This window comes from Protomyctophum parallelum, assembly GCF_964188405.1.
Source record: "Protomyctophum parallelum genome assembly, chromosome: 2".
NCBI classification, from domain to species: Eukaryota; Metazoa; Chordata; class Actinopteri; order Myctophiformes; family Myctophidae; genus Protomyctophum; species Protomyctophum parallelum.
The window spans coordinates 39,893,079-39,914,931 of record NC_139699.1 but is presented as its reverse complement, the minus strand read 5'-3'; the positions used below and the strand labels follow the sequence as shown (position 1 = coordinate 39,914,931).

Below are 21,853 nucleotides of genomic sequence, written 5' to 3'. Positions count from 1 at the left end.
TGTCTCTGTGTCTTCCAGATCCAAAGTAACTCCAGTGTCTCCGTGTTTTCCAGGTTCCTCTCCATCGTCCAGCAGTAACTCCAGTGTGAACCCCATGGCCTCTCTGGGAGCCTTGCAATCTCTGGCAGCTGGAGCAGGAGCTGGACTCAACATGAGTTCACTGGCTGGTAAATTATACAACTTATTGTTTTATTAAGTAATACATCCTATTGTTTTTATTAAAATACAACCTATTGTTTTATGAAATAATACAACCTATTGTTTTTATGAAATAATACAACCTATTTTATTAAATAATACAACCTATTGTTTTTATTAAAACACTTTCCCTCCCGGTAACGCATCTCCTGTCGTTAGGTGTGAACGGCTTTGCCGACGTGCGAATGGGGGACAATTTAAAACAAAGGCGGCTGCCAAGTAGGCTATCTTTTGTTGTTTTTCTGACAAGGCTCTAAACAAGAGCTCTAAACTGGCCACGGTGGACTGACGCTCATGGTAACTTGCACCGTGGGTGGAACGGGTGGAAAAGTTTGGTTACATTTTTAAAGACAAGAGGGGAGCTAAATGCAATAATATTAAAATAAAAAAAATTGCATTGTGTGTGTGTGTGTGTGTGTGTGTGTGTGTGTGTGTGTGTGTGTGTGTGTGTGTGTGTGTGTGTGTGTGTGTGTGTGTGTGTGTGTGTGTGTGTGTGTGTGCGCACACACACGTGTCATGGCATACAAACTGGCCAATAAAAATAAGGTTCTGTTCAGAATGTATTGTCTCCCAGCTTTCCACAAAATAATAGTAAATGCTCGATAACGACCCGGCTCGATAAGCCTGCTCGATAAGGTGATCGTTATCAATAAAAATGAACGAGCTCCATCCCTAACTACGACAGGATCACACCATTTTCATTAAAAGGAACAATGACGTTGGCGCGGTGGTTCTTCAATGGTTAGTGAAATCTAGACAGTCAACGGGGCATTGATGATTAATTAATTCCGCAGTCAACAACACGTCATTAACACTGATCTAGTCCCCTCAGGCATGGCAGTGCTGAACGGGTAGTGGAGGGCTCTCCAACAGGTCATTAACACTGATCTTGTCCCCTCCATCCAGGCATGGCGCTGAACGGGAGCCTGGGTAGTGGAGGGCTCTCCAACAGGTCATTAACACTGATCTTGTACCCTCCATCCAGGCATGGCAGCGCTGAACGGGAGCCTGGGTAGTGGAGGGCTCTCCAACAGGTCATTAACACTGATCTTGTCCCCTCCATCCAGGCATGGCGCTGAACGGGAGCCTGGGTAGTGGAGGGCTCTCCAACAGGTCATTAACATTGATCTTGTCCCCTCCATCCAGGCATGGCAGTGCTGAACGGGAGCCTGGGTAGTGGAGGGCTCTCCAACGGGTCATTAACATTGATCTTGTCCCCTCCATCCAGGCATGGCAGTGCTGAACGGGAGCCTGGGTAGTGGAGGGCTCTCCAACAGGTCATTAACATTGATCTTGTCCCCTCCATCCAGGCATGGCAGCGCTGAACGGGAGCCTGGGTAGTGGAGGGCTCTCCAACGGGTCATTAACATTGATCTTGTCCCCTCCATCCAGGCATGGCAGCGCTGAACGGGAGCCTGGGTAGTGGAGGGCTCTCCAACGGGTCATTAACATTGATCTTGTCCCCTCCATCCAGGCATGGCGCTGAACGGGAGCCTGGGTAGTGGATAGCCTGGTTAATAAACCAGACTAATATCGCACGGACCGCGGGATATTAGTCTGGGGAGGCTCAGCTTGGATTTCATTTCCAGGGAAACATTTTCTCTTTGACGCAATTGGTCAGAGCTACTGTCAGTCAAAGGTCTCAAGCATTGAAAGTCACTGTACCAAAGCCCGCCCATATTGCATACCGTGTCCCGATTGGCCGCCCACATTCTCTGGTGTAGGAAATGGGCGTACAATTGAGCCTCTCCAGACCGAAATCCGCCGGCAGGCAATTTATATTTGCCAACGGCTGATTCGGTCTGGTTTATTAACCAGGCTAGGTAGTGGAGGGCTCTCCAACGGGCCATTAACACTGATCTTGTCCCCTCCATCCAGGCATGGCGCTGAACGGGAGCCTGGGTAATGGAGGGCTCTCCAACGGGTCATTAACACTGATCTTGTCCCCTCCATCCAGGCATGGCGCTGAACGGGAGCCTGGGTAGTGGAGGGCTCTCCAACGGGTCGGGCAGCACAATGGAGGCTCTCAGCCAGGCGTACTCTGGCATCCAGCAGTATGCTGCAGCCGCCCTGCCCTCCCTCTACAACCAGAGTCTGCTGTCACAGCAGAACGTCTCCGCTGCAGGCAGCCAGAAGGAAGGTAGGTGGCTTGAATTAATTTAACTCTAACCTCATGAAGCTTTGTATCCATGGAGATTTTTGAGCCAATAATGTGATGACCGGCAGAAAGATGCTAATACTGAGTCCGATGACCCAGTCGTTAGATTATTGGCTCAGCCAGCTCAGTAAATGTGATTGTTTTGGTGGGTCACCCCCTGAAAAGTAGGGGTTCAGGGGAAGTGTGTGTGTGTCTATTTGTTCACAAGGTTTGTTCTTCTCCTCACTTTAATGTTTGTCTGTATTTTTTACTAATGACTTTTTTGTTTTGACTTGAAATAAGTAATTTGATTAGTTCCTTTTCCTGAGAACATTATAAGGAAATGTTTATACACAAATAAAATTAAGTACACAGACGTACAGAAAGCGGACTAATCTGTTGCATACTACACGGTAAAATAAGAGTTTTTGTATGGGTCGGAAGTAATGTAGTCTACATAATATATACCTAAAAGGTAAAATAAGGGACCAACCTTTAAAAAAACCCTTAAAACATAATTTAAAAGGTAAAATATGGGCTTCTGTATGGGTCGGATGAAATGTAGTCTACAGATCGTTGTTGTTATTGTTGTTGTTATTATTGTTGTTATTGTTGTCACCTTCTGCTAAGGATTTTGTCTTGTTTTAATCTGCTGCCACAGCCAGAGACAGTAGCCGCAGCGCCGGTAAGAGCCCCGCCCACACCACACCCCCTCACCACCTCCCCTCCCCCCATATATTCTACCATGCTCCGTTTGTTTTTCCACTCACACTTTAGTCTATACACTTTAAAGCAAGCAGAAGTCTATACACTTTAAAACAAGCAGAAGTCTATACACTTTAAAACAAGCAGAAGTCTATACACTTTAAAGCAAGCAGAAGTCTATACACTTTAAAACAAGCAGAAGTCTATACACTTTAAAACAAGCAGAAGTCTATACACTTTAAAGCAAGCAGAAGTCTATACACTTTAAAACAAGCAGAAGTATATACACTTTAAACCCTTGGACTGCCAATCCCAATTTTTTTGTTTGGGTAACAAATTGGCATATTTTTAATTCATCGTTTTAACATACAAGAAAGATCTGGTGGTTTGAAAATATGTTTTTTTTTCTTTCTTTTTCCATTGATAGTGTATTCTCTCGAATCGCCACCAGATGGCGGGAAAGCACCTTTATGCTGATTTTGGCCAAAATAGACGAATCTTCCTAAGTCACTTCCGGTTCAACGATCAACAACATCCTGTAGTATTTTGACCCTAGTCAATAGCTTGGCTGGTCCGGATTGCTAAGCTAATGCTATATTTTTCATAACTAAGTCAAATTAACCTCAAATCAACCCCAAAAGATTGCAAAATATCACATTTTTTACAGCGACGCACATAGAAACGGCGCGCGTGCACGATAGCGCACGATCACGCGGATTTCGGCCGTTTTTTGGTCAATTACATCCAACATTAGTGATATTAGCGAATTAATTAATTTTTGCTCTTTTGACCCCGCGATAACTGATATTGATTGTCATTCCGTTTTTTCCGGGAACGGCAGGTTTAGATTTTTAGCAATAATCCGTTTTTTCTGGGAACGGTAGGCCAGGGGTTAAAACAAGCAGAAGTCTATACACTTTAAAACAAGCAGAAGTCTATACACTTTAAAGCAAGCAGAAGTCTATACACTTTAAAACAAGCAGAAGTCTATACACTTTAAAACAAGCAGAAGTCTATACACTTTAAACAAGCAGAAGTCTATACACTTTAAAGCAAGCAGAAGTCTATACACTTTAAAACAAGCAGAAGTCTATACATTTTAAAACAAGCAGAAGTCTATACACTTTAAAACAAGCAGAAGTCCATACCAGACCTTTAAAACAAGCAGAAGTCCATACCAGAAGGCTTGTTCTCGCCTGTCTCTCATGTTTCTGTTTGTTTCCGTTTGTCTGCCAGACGTCTGATGTCAATGTTTTGTTTGTTTTGAGCCTTTTAGCTTTATTGTCATCAAGAACATATGGGCTCAAATATCTTGCCATGGGGTCTATTTATCAGAATTGCCCCTGTCGTTTCCCCAGCAGCCCTCATAGCATAGAGCGGAGCTCATAAGCATATCACTTTTACACTATTGGTTGCGGTCAAAAGTTATTTATTTATTTACACATGAATGTGTTATTAGATTAGTTAGGCACACATCCAGGTTTTGGTTGTGCCACACGAGCAACCAGAGTCTAGTAAATCATGTTTTGGGGTGAGTGTTCGGCACAACCGTTCCTTTTTGGTGTGTGCCAATAAAGAAATGGAAATGTGAGTACCTTGTTTAATTTTTGGATGTGTTACCTTTTTGGAATTTTTAATTCCTATTTTTTGATGTTCGGCACAACTGCCAATCAAAGTGACTACTGGCCAATCACAGCATGTCTGCTAGGGGAAAAACTCATAACAGCGTAATATTTGTTTACCATCTGTTGAACATACAATGCCTTTAATGTTTTAATAGGTAGACATGCATGCATGTAGAGTTTCAACTATGAATCATTTTCTTTGTGATTATTCTATTGATTGTTTCCATTAATCACTTTTTTAAAGAATCAATGTGAAAAACACTTTCAATCAACTGAATCAATTAGTGTGATTTACATATCTCATAGAGGTTATTCACACTAATTGATTCAGTTGATCGGAACGGTATCGCACACAAATCCAGGTGGGGCGAAATACTTTCGGGGCGGAGACGTAAGTCCCAACCTATTATCTTCCGTTGTGGCTTATTATTGAGTAGGTCGTGGCTTAAATATTAATTTGTCCCGACGGTTTAATAATTCGCCCCAACGTTTATTTTCGTCGGGGCTATTTATGAATGCGTCGCCGTTCGCGACGTATTTTATAATAGGTCGCGGCGGTTTGATAATAATTCGCCTTGACGGTTTATTTTTCGTCTGCGTATTACAACTCGTCGTGCCGTATTAATTAATACGTCGAAAGGGTGCATGCTGCCTTTCCCCGTGGAGAGACCTGCAGGGCAGCAGGCCTTTTTACGCGCGCATCGTGCCCGGCGATCGGTGCACCACCCGGTCTGGTTCCATGGAGGGATGGCCCGACCCTCGTCCGTGAACCCCTGGGGGGGTGGGGGGGTCCCTGGGGGACCCTTGGGGGATCACGGAGGTCCGCATAGGAGCGACGAGAGTGAGTGAGTGAGTGTGTGTGTGTGTGTGTGTGTGTGTAGCCATGTGTGCAACTATATTCTCACACCAGTCTGAGTGCTTGTGCTCCTAGCCATGTGCCTCCCCCCCCCCCCCCCCCCCACCCCATGTGGACCCTTGGGGGGGGGGGGGGGGGGGGTCCCTTTGCGTAGAAGCTGCGTATAGCCTCATATAAAAGACTATTTTACGCACAGCGCAAGGCAATGTGATTACGATCGTCCTTCTGGGGGGGGGGGGTCCCTGGCCAACACAATAGATAACCTACAAGGACATATGAATTTATATACAAGGCTATATTAATTTAGCCGATCATCAAAGCTCACCGCGCTCGTATAGCGCATTGACAGGTCGGTCGGTCGGTCTGTCTGTCTGTGTCTCAATGACTCGCCTTAGGCGGATAATACAGGCTACAAGTACAACCTTTATTAAAGTAAATCGCACTCAGACAGAGTATAGGCCTAAAAGAGTGAGTTCTCGCATTGCGTTGTGTGCGTCGTAGCGCATGCAGATAGACAGATAGGGGGGGGGGGGGGGGGGGGCAGTTTGACAACAGCGGCTGACACATGTTCATTGATGATGATTAATAGGCCTACTGTATGCTACTGTGCTGCTGGATCGTCGATAAATGGACTATAGGCCTACTGGACTTTGATGTTATACTGCACGGATATAAGCGAACCAGTTTATCAATGTTGGATACCTGCGCTCTTTGCATGTGCACGGCAGATGGAGAGAGAGAGAGAGAGAGAGAGAAATGCGCTCCGTTCAGTGGCTCTATAGGCAAGGGCAGAAGGTTCCTATAACGACAGTGGGTGCCCACCTTAGAGTAGCCTATATATTTTAAGGCACCTGCCCCGCAACACCTGCCGCGCTGCTGAAGCAAGTCCAGTCTGGGTGAATTTCACATCGGAGAATTAATATAACTGTGCGTGAGCCCGCCCGGCCCTGGGCCCGTTGGGCAGTGACAAAGTCGGCCCGGGCCCGGCCCGTTTTGGTGGGCCGGGCCGGGCCCCGTCGGTACGGGCTTGCAGGTCTCTACCACACACACACACACACACACACACACACACACACACACACACACACTCACTCACTCACTCTCGTCGCTCCTATGCGGACCTCCGTGATCCCCCAAGGGTCCCCCAGGGACCCCCCCACCCCCCCAGGGGTTCACGGACGAGGGTCGGGCCATCCCTCCACGGAACCGGACCGGGTGGTGCGCCGATCGCCGGGCACGATGCGCGCGTAAAAAGGCCTGCTGCCCTGCAGGTTCTCCACGGGGAAAGGCAGCATGCACCCTTTCGACGTATTAATTAATACGGCACGACGAGTTGTAATATGCCGACGAAAAATAAACCGTCGAGGCGAATTATTATCAAACTGCCGCGACCTATTATAAAATACGTCGCGAACGCCGACAGATTCATAAATAGCCCAGACGAAAATAAACGTTGGGGCGAATTATTAAACCGTCGGGACGAATTAATATTTAAGCCACAACCTACTCAATAATAAGCCACAACGGAAGATAATAGGTCGGGACTTACGTCTCCGCCTTTAAAAGATTTTGCTGTCTCTCCTAAAATGATCAAAATCACAGACTTGCAAGCGCACAATACATCACATCATCGTGATTTTGTAGATTTTAGATTTTTAGTTATCTTCATATAACTCACCAATGCTCATCATATAATTGGAAATACCTGCAGTTACTATGAGCCTGGATTCCCCATTCATGATGTCACTGGTAAACCGGTTTCTGAACTGTCCACAGCCCACTAATGAGACACAGAGTGAGTAGACAGAAAATGTGTCATCTTATAATGAGCATTAGTGAGAACCAATTATATGAAGATATAGTTGAAAATGGTTGAATGGTCTAAATTGACCATTTTATATATAAATGTTTTATTTACATTATAATGGATTAAGTATACTAACTTTAGATTGTAGTGTAGTGGGTCAACGGTCCTCACTAGTTGTTTCTCATGGTGTAGTGTGTCAACAGTCCTAACTAGTTGTTTCTCATGGTGTAGTGGGTCAACAGTCTTAACTAGTTGTTTCTCATGGTGTAGTGTGTCAACAGTCCTAACTAGTTGTTTCGCATGGTGTATTGGGTCAACAGTCCTAACTAGTTGTTTCTCATGGTGTAGTGGGTCAACAGTCCTAACTAGTTGTTTCTCATGGTGTAGTGTGTCAACAGTCCTAACTAGTTGTTTCTCATGGTGTAGTGGGTCAACAGTCCTAACTAGTTTCTCATGGTGTAGTGGGTCAACAGTCCTAACTAGTTGTTTCTCGTGGTGTAGTGGGTCAACAGTCCTAACTAGTTGTTTCTTGTGGTGTAGTGGATCCACAGTCCTAACTAGTTGTTTCTCATGGTGTAGTGGATCCACAGTCCTAACTAGTTGTTTCTCATGGTGTAGTGGATCCACAGTCCTAACTAGTTGTTTATCATGGTGTAGTGGATCCACAGTCCTAACTAGTTGTTTCTCATGGTGTAGTGGATCCACAGTCCTAACTAGTTGTTTCTCATGGTGTAGTGGATCCACAGTCCTAACTAGTTGTTTCTCATGGTGTAGTGTGTCAACAGTCCTAACTAGTTGATTCTCATGGTGTAGTGTGTCAACAGTCCTAACTAGTTGTTTCTCGTGGTGTAGTGGATCCACAGTCCTAACTAGTTGTTTCTCATGTTGTAGTGGGTCAATAGTCCTAACTAGTTGTTTCTCATGGTGTAGTGGGTCAACAGTCCTAACTAGTTGTTTCTCATGGTGTAGTGTGTCAACACTCCTAACTAGTTGTTTCTCATGGTGTAGTGGGTCAACAGTCCTAACTAGTTGTTTCTCATGGTGTAGTGGGTCAACAGTCCTAACTAGTTTTTCTCATGCTGTAGTGTGTCAACAGTCCTAACTAGTTGTTTCTCGTGGTGTAGTGGGTCAACAGTCCTAACTAGTTGTTTCTCATGGTGTAGTGTGTCAACACTCCTAACTAGTTGTTTCTCATGGTGTAGTGGGTCAACAGTCCTAACTAGTTGTTTCTCGTGGTGTAGTGGGCCAACAGTCCTAACTAGTTGTTTCTCATGGTGTAGTGGGTCAACAGTCATAACTAGTTGTTTCTCATGGTGTAGTGGGTCAACAGTCCTAACTAGTTGTTTCTCATGGTGTAGTGGGTCAACAGTCCTAACGTAAGGTGTTTCTCATGTAGGTCCGGAGGGAGCCAACCTCTTCATCTACCACCTCCCCCAGGAGTTTGGAGACCAGGACCTGCTGCAGATGTTCATGCCGTTTGGGAACGTCATCTCTGCCAAAGTCTTCATTGACAAGCAGACCAACCTCAGCAAATGTTTCGGTATGTTCCTCCATTGGCTTATCGGGCTTGTTTTCATTTCCATATGATGCCAGCATTGTTAGTCACTTGCCTGTGTTCTTCCAATGTCCATCACGTTCCACAACGCTCTCTCCATGTCACTGTGCTTGGAGGTAAATTATATCCACGTCGGTTCCAAAGTCAGAGGCTTTTACTGATCGTAGCAACTATATGAAGTACAGTACAATAGCCTACGCAGTAGAAGATGACGGCTTGGCTCGCTGTGCCCTTCATTGTAGCATTTCAATATGATTTGATGGACCTGGCCCCAGTGGTGTCATGCTCGTAGAACGCAGTACCACACCGTGGTACCAGTCCTTTTTTGACATGCACGCGCAGGGACAGAACGGAACGGTGCACGTGCGTGCTGTGTGGTGTTAATCTGCACACAAGAAGAATGCCTCCATCAAAGAACAGATTCATTCATCCAAACTACAAAGCAAACTTTTTTGTTTCACTAGTGTGCAGTAAAGATTTTTGTCTGACTATTTTAAGTCCACTTTTGTGTTTGTACTCTCATGCACTATTTAAGATAGTGTATGAGATAAATAGAACAGCTATGTCCGCGATGCATGCGCGTGACATTTCGTGGTCCCGAAAAAAAACACCACTACACCACTTCCTGGCCCTCACTTTGAGAAGGTCCAGTCGTATCTAAAATATGTATGTATATCAGTAGTTACATCATGTCCATTTTAGCAGATCTTCCAACTCACAATGGGAGACCCGTTGCGAGCTTTTGATCAGCATTTTTTACTTTGAGGGTTTTTTTAAGTGAAAAGTTTATGCCGCACCTGGACATGCAGTTCAGTGTGTGTGTGTGTGTGTGTGTGTGTGTGTGCGTGCGCGCCCCCCTCTGGTCCCTAGGCTTCGTCAGCTATGACAACCCCGTGTCGTCCCAGGCTGCCATTCAGTCCATGAACGGATTCCAGATCGGCATGAAGAGACTCAAGGTTCAGCTCAAACGATCCAAGAATGACAGCAAGCCTTACTGAGAGAGAGACTGCTGAGGGTGAGTTCTGCTGCTGTATGAGAAGATTCAAGACCACCCTCACATTCCCCCAAAACACCACACCCACCTTCTCCGGAGGGTTGGGATCCGGAACAGACCTGTAAGGGTCCATTTGGTTACATTTTGTTACACTCTCAGAGTTACAGATCTGTAAGGGTCCATTTGGTTCCATTTGTACACTCAGTTACTGACCTGTAAAGGTCCATTTGGTTAGATTTGTTACACTCTCAGACTTGGAGACCTGTAAGGGTCCATTTGGTTACATTTGTTACACTCTCAGAGTTACAGACCTGTAAGGGTCCATTTAGGAACCCCCTCAAGTAAGCCAGAGGGTCCCTGGACCTCACTTTGTATGATTGCATTTGTAACTATCAAAAACATAGAATGAAGGCCAAAATTATATTGATTTGATATAAGAATGGTTAAAGGGAATTGTTAAGGAACCGGAATAGTTACAATTCTAAAGGATCCCAACTCTACCCGCCCCAAAAGATACTCCTGGTGAAATATTACTCCACTACAATACTTGCTCTTGAAATATATAACGTTTTCGAGACTACAAAGTGCATTCTGTTTTTAATATTGATGCATTGCTGTATTGAAATCCCTCTCCCCCCCAGAAAAGCTAACATTTTCCAGCTATTTTCAAAACATATCAATTATAGAGTGAAAATAGCAACAGTACATTTGTTAGAAATGTAGTGGAGTGATTGAGTCATGAGTATCAAGCAGTAACCCAAAGTACACCATACTACTAAAACAGTACTCCACTTCCTGTCCATCACTGTGGCTCCGCGTCCTCACCACTCTGTGCGTTTCAGGGGGAGGTTCTTCTCTGCCGGGGGAGGGGGCGTGGCTCCACTCCGCAGCAAAAAGAGACACAAACATTTATGTTGAGTCACCGTTTCACACACTGGATGCTATTAATATTATTATTATCCTTATTATTATTATCGTTCTGTTGTGGCAATTATTTTGTTTTGTTTTGTTTTGTTTTTGATTCTTTTTTTTTACTTGAGATGAATAATGGTAATGTTTTATTTAAGTTGAGATGTCATCAGTTTGCTGTGTTCTATATATCTATATATAAATATATCTTTTAGTTATGATGTGTTGCACATTAAACAGCCATTTGCCAAAATACACCTTCTGCTTTAAACTGTGCTCCAAGCCCCACCCCTGCATTGTTAAGACTCTTAATGAGGTTGTTAGCAGCCTTTAACGAGCCCTTAACAAGGTGGATGGACTGACCACAAAACACAAGAAAATGACAAAACAAGCTCCTTTTTGCTTGTTTTTTCTTTCTCAAGGGAATTATTATTATTATTGTTGTTGTTGTTGTTTTTATAATTAACTGAATTTACAAGAGGAAGATGTAGGCTATAAGTGGACTAGTTGGGAAATATATGTATTATAATCCCCCCCAAAATGTTTCCCCGGCAACCAAAAATTGCATGCATCAACTATAGTTTAGAAAGGAGATGTTGCGGGGGCACGGTGGCACAGTTGGTAGTGCTGTCGCCTCACAGCTAGAAGGTCCTGGGTTCGATTCCCGCTCGGGGTGCTGTGGGTGCTGGCGGCGTGTTTCCTCCTCCACGTCATCAGTGCCCATACCCGAAGGCGGGGTTGGCGAAAGGGCCTTTCTGTGTGGAGTTTGCATGTTCTCCCCGTGTCCCCTAGGGTAGGTACCCTCACAAAACACATGCAGTAACCCTGGTCACTAAACTGCCTCCCCCTGGCCAGCAGGGGCACCTGATGGAGGGGAAAGGAACTGGTTGGAATAACGTGTTCCTTCCACGCGCTACGTCCAACCAGGGAAACTCCTCCCTGTCAGGAGCAACTTGGACACTCAGGCATGAAGGAAGCATGATTTCAAGTCCGTTGCTCTCCCCTTGTCCCCCATATATGGGGACTAGGTTGGTGGAGGGTGTGTAGAGCCCAGGATCACATTAGATGATTGACACAGGGGTGAAAAATGGGTTACAAACTCGTGGGATATATAAATATATTAAAAAAAGAAAAGAGATGTTCCGATGTCCGATAGTGGCAGAGTATCTCTCCAAAAGTGTGAGCTTCAGTTCCTGAGGGATCCACATGGCTCTCTACCATATTGCAGAATTTCGTGAAAAACAATAGCACAGAACTGCCAAAACTGCTAAAATGACGGAATTGTCACGATAACACAATTAAGGGATTTACACCCTTTGGGCTTGACCCATAATATGGGCTTCACCCCTAATAATAATAATAATGATAATATAAATAAATGAATGCAGAGATATTGTGAAGAGATGGCAAAGAAAAGGAAGCAAAACGAGCTTGTTCCACTGGAGCGCTATTGTTGTTGTTGTGAAAGTTTACATCTGAATTATACTTCCTTAAACAAAACGGGAAAGCAATTGTGTCATTTTAGATTTTTGCATTGGCTATTCAGAAATAGGAGATATACAAGCTCATAGTGCATCATTTCGTGCCACGCTGCAAGCTTGTACATCTATTTTTGAACATTTTAGAAAAATCTTGAAAGTGAAACTACTGATTTAGAATCAGCCTCGGCTCTACCTCTTAATGGGTAAAGGAGCCTGACCAATAAAACGATATGACAATCATGTCTGAGAATGTCTCGCATCAAACTATTATTCTGGTGAGAATGATATACAAGCTCACAACGCATGGCGTTGTGAGCTTGTATATCTGCTATTTGCAGTGTGCGGTGACACATGGCTCGCAAGGAAGTATAACGCAGTCTTTAGTAAAAAACAACAACACTAACACACACTTGACTACACACACTGTATGTGTAACATACACACTACACACACTGTATGTACTGCTGGTGAAAGTGTTATGGAATTAGATCTCATGTTATTGGATTGTTATTGCTTAGTTATTTTTGTTTTGTTTTGGTTTGTACTGATGATGTGTAATTGAATCCAGGTGTTTTGTAATGTCGTCATTACGCCTCAGTGATGGCCCAGCTGGGCAGGGTGAAGCCCGGCCGCAGGCAGGGAGGTATATCGTTACGGATTCACCCGTATATCGCTATCGTTACGGATTCACCCGTATATCGCTATCGTTACGGATTCACCTGTATATCGCTATCGTTACGGATTCACCTGTATATCGCTATCGTTACGGATTCACCTGTATATCGCTATCGTTACGGATTCACCTGTATATCGGTATCATTACGGATTCACCTGTATATCGGTATCATTACGGATTCACCTGTATATCGCTATCGTTACGGATTCACCTGTATATCGCTATCGTTACGGATTCACCTGTATATCGCTATCGTTACGGATTCACCTGTATATCGCTATGGTTAAGGATTCACCCGTATATCGCTATGGTTAAGGATTCACCCGTATATCGCTATCGTTACGGATTCACCCGTATATCGGTATCATTACGGATTCACCTGTATATCGCTATCGTTACGGATTCACCTGTATATCGCTATGGTTAAGGATTCACCCGTATATCGCTATCGTTACGGATTCACCCGTATATCGGTATCATTACGGATTCACCCGTATATCGCTATCGTTACGGATTCACCCGTATATCGGTATCATTACGGATTCACCTGTATATCGCTATCGTTACGGATTCACCTGTATATCGCTATCGTTACGGATTCACCTGTATATCGCTATCGTTACGGATTCACCTGTATATCGCTATCGTTACGGATTCACCCGTATATCGCTATCGTTACGGATTCACCCGTATATCACTATCATTACGGATTCACCCGTATATCGCTATCGTTACGGATTCATCCGTATATCGCTATCGTTACGGATTCATCCGTATATCGGTATCATTACGGATTCACCCGTATATCGCTATCGTTACGGATTCACCTGTATATCGCTATCGTTACGGATTCACCCGTATATCGCTATCGTTACGGATTCACCCGTATATGAGCCATTCTACCGAATTGGTTCAAATTCAGAGTTGGAAATTGTGTGAAATTTGTATGCTATTTTGGAAAAACTTTGACCATGATTATGGTCCAAGTACCAGATCTAAGGGACACATTTAGTAAAGGCACAGTCAATTATCATATTGTATTTTAATAATTTACACTACCGAAACATAGACTTTTACCTTTGAATAAAGATACTTATTTTAATCTATTTTCTTTTTTCAATTTTCCCCTGTACATACCATTTTTTTTAAATGTGGTTCCACAATTAAATACATTTAAATTGATATTTTAACTTTTTTTATGTTGAATTTTTTAGAGTAAACAAAATCTAACCTGTATATCGCATTAACGGATTCACCCATATATCGGCCATAGATCTGCATCATTACAGATGCACCTGTATATCGTATTGGACGATGTTCACCTCGTTGACTGTGATCTGTTGGTTTATCTGCAGAGCTGTAGATTCATAACACTCGGCACAATACAGGAATGAATAACAATGAAAACAATGAACGAGAATTGGCCAAATTATTAAGTCATTTTAAATATTGGTCTGTGTCCGTCTAGAATTTCCATATGGGTGCATTCTTAGGCGAGGTCCCTCCCAGCTGGTCCATGAGAGGGCGCTGTGGTACCTTTCTGTTTAAGTATCATTTATCATTGAAGAAGAAGTTAAAGTTTGTTAACTGACTCCAAACATTGAACAGGATTCAATTGGCTTTAATTTGTTATTTTGTTTTTGTTTTTTTTATTTTTTCAGAAACGTCATCAAAATGTATTTTTTCTTTCCTTTTCTTATTTTTTTTAATACTAATCAAAAGAAATGTCAAAAGAGTTGCAGGAGACAATTGTCCAGATGATGTATATTATAAAACTATTATTATTATTATGCATTTTCTATTTTTATAGAGGTTTTCTACTTCTCCTGTTTGTCGACGGGAAACTATTTATTGCCTAAATTATTTCTCTGAATTGTTTAAGAAAAGAAAAAGTTACTGACGAATCTTCAACAGTATTTTGTAGAACCTAATGTGAGACTCTTGACAGTTGAGTTCAGTTATTTTTATTTATTTTTTAGGGTGGGGAGTCTTGGCATGTAACGTGACATTAGCCCCTCTCCTCCCTTCATTGTTTCCATGGGAACAATGCATAGGACCCACCAGTGCTGCTAAACACTTTTCTGTGTGTTTGTTTGGAGAATTTCCACAAATTGCTAAAAGTGGACGAAAAATGGAGGAAAGGAGTCTATATTTAAATTAACTCATTGTGTGCCTATTACCCCCCCCCCCCCCCCCCCCCCAAATGTATGGATAAATAAATGTATGGATAGATTGTCAGGAAACATAAAACACCAAGCCAGGGTATAATGTCTAGGAACTTTACGGAGGACCTCCTCTAGGTCAATGCAGAACCCCCTCCAGGAACTCTGAGATTCCCTGGACTGAAGAATCTTTGTGTCATGATGTAATTAAAAAATCACCTTTGTGTACGTGATGTAAATATTACTACTGCCAATCAGAGCAGAGGTCTTAACCGCCCTGAGTTGTACTTCATCGTACAACATTGTTATAATGTGCCAAAGATAACTTGCTGATCTATAAGCTCACACGAGTGTGTGCTTGTACGTCCGTTATGTTGGGCACACGATGCCTTTGTACGAGGGTCATGTACAGTACAGCCTTTTGCACCGGAAGATGTAGCAACACCCACACATAATGTAAACATACTGGCTCACATGCTCGACCAAGGAGAGGACAGTGCTAGCCAATGAAAACAACGGGGGTGTGGTTTGCAAAATGTTTTGGTGCAAATCAAAAGGAATCACAACATTGTACCGCTGGTGAAACTGAGGCTTCAGTGTTAAAGGTTTACTAAGTAATATACAGACATCTGTGTGTCCTTTTGTTCCTGCTCCTGGTTGTGGAGTCTTAGTAGCACGTTGAAAACACTCTCTCTTTTGTGTTGCACACAGCGCCCCCTCAAGGACATAGCATTCACCTACAGCATGCTACTGTAGCTGCATTATATTATAGCACAAGACTACTGTGTGATGTGCGTTTTGTTTTGTTGCTTTATTTATTTATTTATTCATTTATTCATTTATTCATTTATTCATTTATTCATTTATTCATTTATTCATTTATTCATTTATTCATTTATCTATTTATTTATTTATTTATTTTTAAACTACAAAAAAGCACAAAATGAAAACCCAAAGAGTTCTGTCAATCATAGCTCAATTTAAACCATGTTACTATGAAAGTGTTGAAGACACGCCCCCTCTGTGACTGTCCGGACAGAAATGTGAACCTCAAATGTGTTATTTTCCTCAACTAAAACTATGACGAAAAATATTCGTCAACTACCTTTTTCACTGACAAAAACTACATAAAAACGAATAACGAAGCTATGATGACTAAAACTAAGACTAATTATTGTGTCAATTCTGTCACCAAATACAAACTAGACTAAAAGGTTAGGGAGGGACTAGTGGAGAAGAGATCCAATTGAAGTCATTTCAACTTTTCAGATGACTGAAACATGACTAAAACTAAATGACATTTTATTCAAAAGTCAATGACTAAAATATATCAAATTTTGCTGCCAAAATAAACACTGCATTATTTGGACAGAAATGATTGTTCAACCGAACATGGCAAAGATTTTCGTAGATGACTATTTAATCTCTTTACCGACGTTAATACTCATTTAAATATCCAACTATCTTGTGTTTTGAAGTTGAGTGTTTGATGAATATCTACGACCATGTACCATTACTGCAGACCAGCTCAGCCCAGCCCAGTTCAACTAACCTCAGACCAGCCCAGTTCAACTAACCTCAGACCAGCCCAGTTCAACTAAACTCAGACCAGCCCAGTTCAACTAACCTCAGACCAGCCCGGTTCAACTAACCTCAGCCCAGCCCAGTTCAACTAAATTCTTACACATAAGGAGGACTTTGTAATCACATCATGTCTCCTTATCGTTTGGACTGACTGGCTGGGTGTTTGTTTTTGTCCTAGTTACTCATATGATCAGACAGTCACGGTACTTTTAGGATGCTGAGGTGTTGTGTTCTTCACATGTTTAATGTTGTCCTAGGCTGTGTTTTTTGTGTGTTTTTTCACGTGTGTTTTCACTGTGTTGCGTAACTCCTTACCCCCCCATGTCACCTCAGTTCACTGGTAGCATTGTGTGTGTGTGTGTGTGTGTGTGTGTGTGTGTGTGTGTGTGTGTGTGTGTGTGTGTGTGTGTGTGTGTGTGTGTGTGTGTGTGTGCGCGCGCGGATTCGTCTATTGATGGACTATTGTCTGCTTGGCGAACTGCCTACGACTCAGGCTTTCTGATACCCCCCCACTGTCCATAATTGTGGTTTTCTCAAATAAGGCGATTCAGATTAGACAATTTTTACAGCTGACACACCCACCCCCCCCCCCCCCCCCCCGACCCAACACACACACACACACACACAGGTCATCACTCATTGGACTTTCTCTTCTCTGCCCCCCTCCCTCCCTCCTTTATGTCGTTTTGTTGTTGCTGTTTGTATGTTTGTTTGTTTGTTTGTTGCGTTTTTTAACTTTAGGTTTTTTGTCTCCGTTTGTGTTTCTGTTTGTTTTTGTTTTTGTTTGTTTTTTCCTCTAGATCTCTCCTCCTCCTCCTCCTGCCCTCCTATTGGTTTGTGTCCATCGTTGGCTCCTCTCCTGCCCTCCTATTGGTTTGTGTCCATGGTTAGCTCCTCCTCTAGCATGTTGATGTTGGCGTTCGTCCGTCCATCGTCCTCCATCGTCTCCGTCAGTTCCTTCTCTGTCTCCTCCTCTACGCTGCTGCTGCTTCTCTGGCGCCCCCTAGTGGAGCCCCCAGTGTCACAACAACCCCCTCTCTGTTGGTTTGTGTCCGTTGTTTTTTTCTTTTTTTTCTTGTGTTTGTGTGTGTTTACCCATTAAGTCCTCTTGTTGTGCTGCCAACGTTTAAAGGGGGGAGGGGGGGTGGGGGGCGCTAGAGAGACTGCCAAACAAAAATTTACTAAAATTACATTAGTATACGAGCAAATAAATATAAAAAACGAGCGAAGAGAATCTATTTTTCTAGAACTTGCTGACATAACCACTAGATTTTACTAAAATCTCTTTATTTACATCTTGTTTTATTTTTATCTTTCAACCTCGAACAACGTTGTCATCTTTATTTCTTTCATTTTTAACGAGCAGTCGTCCCAGCGCCCCGCCCCCAATATACTCTTCTTTTTTTGGTTTGTTGTGGGTTTGTTTCTGCAGCCAATCAGATTCTAGACTACTTTTGTGTGTGAGTGCAGTTGTACCCCCCTCCCCGTCTCTCTCTTTCTTGTAAATTATTTAAGAAAAGAAAATATATATAAAAAAAGTGTTCCTTTTATGATGATTAGGTTGGATGTTGAGAGGACTTTGTAACTTCATTTAGCATGAGTAAAACACACCTGTAGGACTTTCTATTTGAGTGAGATTATTAAGAAGAAAACTGACACTTGAATCACCCTTTTTTTAGAGTCTTTTCAGAGTGGGTCACCACAGACACATGCATGTCATCATCAGTAAACGGATGGCGTCATTGATCACAATCGGTCTTGGATTGAACCAATCACACAACACAAGGGGCAGAGTTTATCTTTACCTTTTTTTGTCACAGTGTAATTATATTGTTTAGCGCGCACGTTTCCTTCATATCTGCACTGAAATTCACAGCGACGTGTGACGAGAGTTCATTTGTTTATAGAATTGGAAATTCTAGAGGATAAAATCGGTGCCAAATATTTATGCACTTTCTTTCTCCCCTTAAACACGACTCCCTCGCATGCGAGCGTGCGTGTGTTCGTAGGGACTTAGAGGTGAGGTTTTTCGGTTTTTTATGTTTGATGGTAAAGCTAGTTTTACACAACGTTATACACATTTAAATGAGTCACTTTGATGCGGGCTGTGTGTGTGTGTGTGTGTGTGTGTGTGTGTGTGTGTGTGTGTGTGTGTTAATCCTAAACACCCAGACTCCATTGACCCTCTATACCTTTGTCTTACCACAAATAGTGAATATAGCAGATCTTTAAGCTCACAAAGTGCCACTTTGTGAGCTTAAAGATATGCTACATTTTCTCTTTTTCAGAAAACAAATGGAATTTGAATTATTTTGTGGTTAGTTGGTATGTATAAGTTAGTCAACTAAAAAGTTCCATCACTTAAAGGACTAGTTTGTAACTTTGCCCTTCATTTACGTATGAGAAAAATGAATAGTTTTACGCTACTGTAGTGTGTTTCTATAGGTAAACAACACCACACTACTGTAGTGTGTTTCTATAGGTAAACACCACCACCACAATGTAAACAGGGCAATGGACATACTGCTTAAAAAAAAAACATGGTTACAATATCACACACGTTACCAAACTCGGCACCAGACGTGGAAGTGTCTGATTAAAAAAATGACAAAATCCATATCGTTCTCAGCAACAACAAACTACAGGTCCCATTCTAATAAATTGAAGAATTAAAAAACAATAAGAATAAATGTAAGTAAATAATCATGTTGTGTAATAAATAGGTAACACCCCCGTCCCCCCATTCTAGTATTTCTGCTGCTAATCTAGAGAGCATCCTGTGAGATATTAATTTGTCTTTAATTTGGTACAAAGTTGGGTGATCAACTTGGACTCTGTTTAGATTGTGTACAGATTTTCTTTTTTTCTACTAGAACAAATAATGTTGAGGTTTGAAGACATATTTACACAAAGACCAAACTCCCCGTCGTCAACACGGATAACGTGTACTACATGTTACAACATGTCACGTACAACTCTTCTTTTTTTTAAATGACATTTCTGTGAAGTCGCCTTTTTGCTGCATTAAGTTAAATGCATTTTTTGTTTGTTTCTTTTTTGCTCTTGTTTTCGTTTTACATTCATTGTTGTGGTTTTGATGTGAGGCGTAGACATTTATTTAGATGGCCAAAATAATGTTTTTTTTTTTTTTTTTGGTTGGTAGATATTCTGTCTTGAATGTTTGAGCTTTTTTGTTTTTAAGGCTTTCATTCTCTGCTGTCTCCAGTAGGGGGAGCTGTAGAGGCCCTGGAAGCAGTTGGTTTGTTTGTGTGTTTGATTGGTTGGTTTGTTTTATGTACAAATAAAATAAAATGGTTGAGAAGATTCACATTAAATGTCTGTTTTTGATGTCTTAATTTGCATAGTATATATCCACCTTCTGACGTTTATCTTAACATTCCCACAACAATATACAGAAAAACATGGCATATTTTGAACACATTTATGTTCATGAGCTGTATGCCATATTAATAATCATGATTAAAACAAGGTTTTAAATACTTCACTTTAAGCAACAATGAATCAAGAGGTGTGATTTTATTGTTTACAAATCACAAAGTGCTACAGCGTTCAAAAGGAGAACAATTACAGAAGCAGGGCAACAAAAAAAAGAATTCATCAACAAGACCCTTTCTTGGGGAAAACGTTGATTAAAATATCACACCCGTGTGAAGTGAGGGGCGCTCTTATCGTACATCATTCCGGACAATCAGATTTGCGTCCTCACCTTCGTCTTCAATGTTTGTGTTACGCAATGTTTGTGTTTACACAAACGTACAAATTGTCCATTGTCAATGGCATTTCATAGGACAAAGTTTGTGTTTGCAGTTGCACACACACTAACATCTGGACATAGAGAGGCTATTGCCCCTCAAAATACAATTAAAATACCCAATAAAAAGCTTTGTCAAAAATGTATGTTTTGAGTCAATATTTAAAAGTCTGTATGGCATTGCCGTAGATGCACTGATGGAAGATCTTGAATTTGTTCCTGAAGGTGATGGGGAGCCAGTGGAGTGAACAGTGGGTGGGTGTGATGTGGTCAAATTGTCGCACTCTCATCAGGATCCTAGCAGCACTGTTTTGAATGTATTTAAGCCAGGGGGATCCGATGAGTAGTGTCATGTGTTGCAGTAATCCAACCTGGAGGAGACAAAGGCATGGACCAGTTCCTCACCATGTGGCAGGCTGAGTGTGGGGCGGAGTTTGGCAATGTTCCTGAGGTGGAAAAAGTATGTTTTACATGCAGGTGCTTTATGTGTGCCTGAAGGTGCAGTTGACACCCAGGATGATGACTGTGGGTGAGAGGGAAAGGCTATGGCCGGAGAAGGAGATGCTTATTATGGGTCCGGTCTGGATCTGGTGGGGATGACTAATTGGATGGCCTCGGTTTTGGAGCTATACCTGTTTAAAGTGCTCTAAACAAACATTAAAAGTCCATAGACTTGGTTGCCATATGATGTAATTCCGAAAGCCTGCAGACGATAGCTCCCCTCAAAAAACAGATTATTGCCACTGGTTTGAAGACAAATTCTACCTATGCTGAGTTAGGTCTCGTAGGTCCATTTGGTTCCTTTTGTACTCTCTGAGTTATGGAGGTCCTTAAAATTAAATAAAAAAAGTTTGACAACAACTTGTGCTACACTAAATTGAACAGAGCCTTTGTTAATATCAGTGATAACACCTGTGAGGGAAGTAAGGAAGAGGCCCAATTTCTTTCCAATATGGCTGCTGTGCTCAGCCTATTGGGTGTGAAGGGTGAATGGGATATTTGTGTTCCTGGGATGAATGAGGAGAGAGGCGGTTTCTGATTGGCTAAGACAGGGGAAGGAAGTGTTTGGCTGTGTTCACTCGAACCGCATGTGAGGCGGTGTTGATTCTGTCCCTATCGGAACATAACTCGTATGGCTCCAAGTTGACTGAAGGTGACTTTGCAACGTTCAGCACGGCGACTCACTCGCTTTAGCTCACTCTGTGGTAACTCTCCTCATACCGTTGTCCCGTTCATAGAAACACAAACTTAGTAAAGGGTAGCAAGGGTGGGTGGGTCAGTACACTGGGTATATATACTCTTGTCAATCAAAATGTATAGCCACGTCCCCGAAAGAATACCCTTCATCATCAATTGTAAAACTATTGGGGCCAATAATCTTTTTTTTTAAAG

General features: G+C 42.4%; 1 protein-coding gene across 5 annotated transcripts in view; it reads left to right on the top strand.

Moving 5' to 3' along the window:
* Window positions 1–20,013, top strand: part of celf1 (cugbp, Elav-like family member 1) — a 43,337-nt gene extending 23,324 nt beyond the window's left edge. For 4 of the 5 annotated variants that reach the window (XM_083790074.1, XM_083790072.1, XM_083790076.1 and 1 more), the window contains 6 exons: window positions 54–167; window positions 2,156–2,338; window positions 2,997–3,020; window positions 8,725–8,868; window positions 9,754–9,898; window positions 17,490–20,013. In XM_083790074.1, the coding sequence (XP_083646200.1) occupies window positions 54–167; window positions 2,156–2,338; window positions 2,997–3,020; window positions 8,725–8,868; window positions 9,754–9,881 (593 nt within the window). In that variant the 3' untranslated portion in view covers window positions 9,882–9,898; window positions 17,490–20,013. The remainder of the gene's footprint in view (window positions 1–53; window positions 168–2,155; window positions 2,339–2,996; window positions 3,021–8,724; window positions 8,869–9,753; window positions 9,899–17,489) is intronic. The other variant, XM_083790073.1, reaches the window with a different exon arrangement.
* Window positions 20,014–21,853: the final 1,840 nt, after the last annotated feature.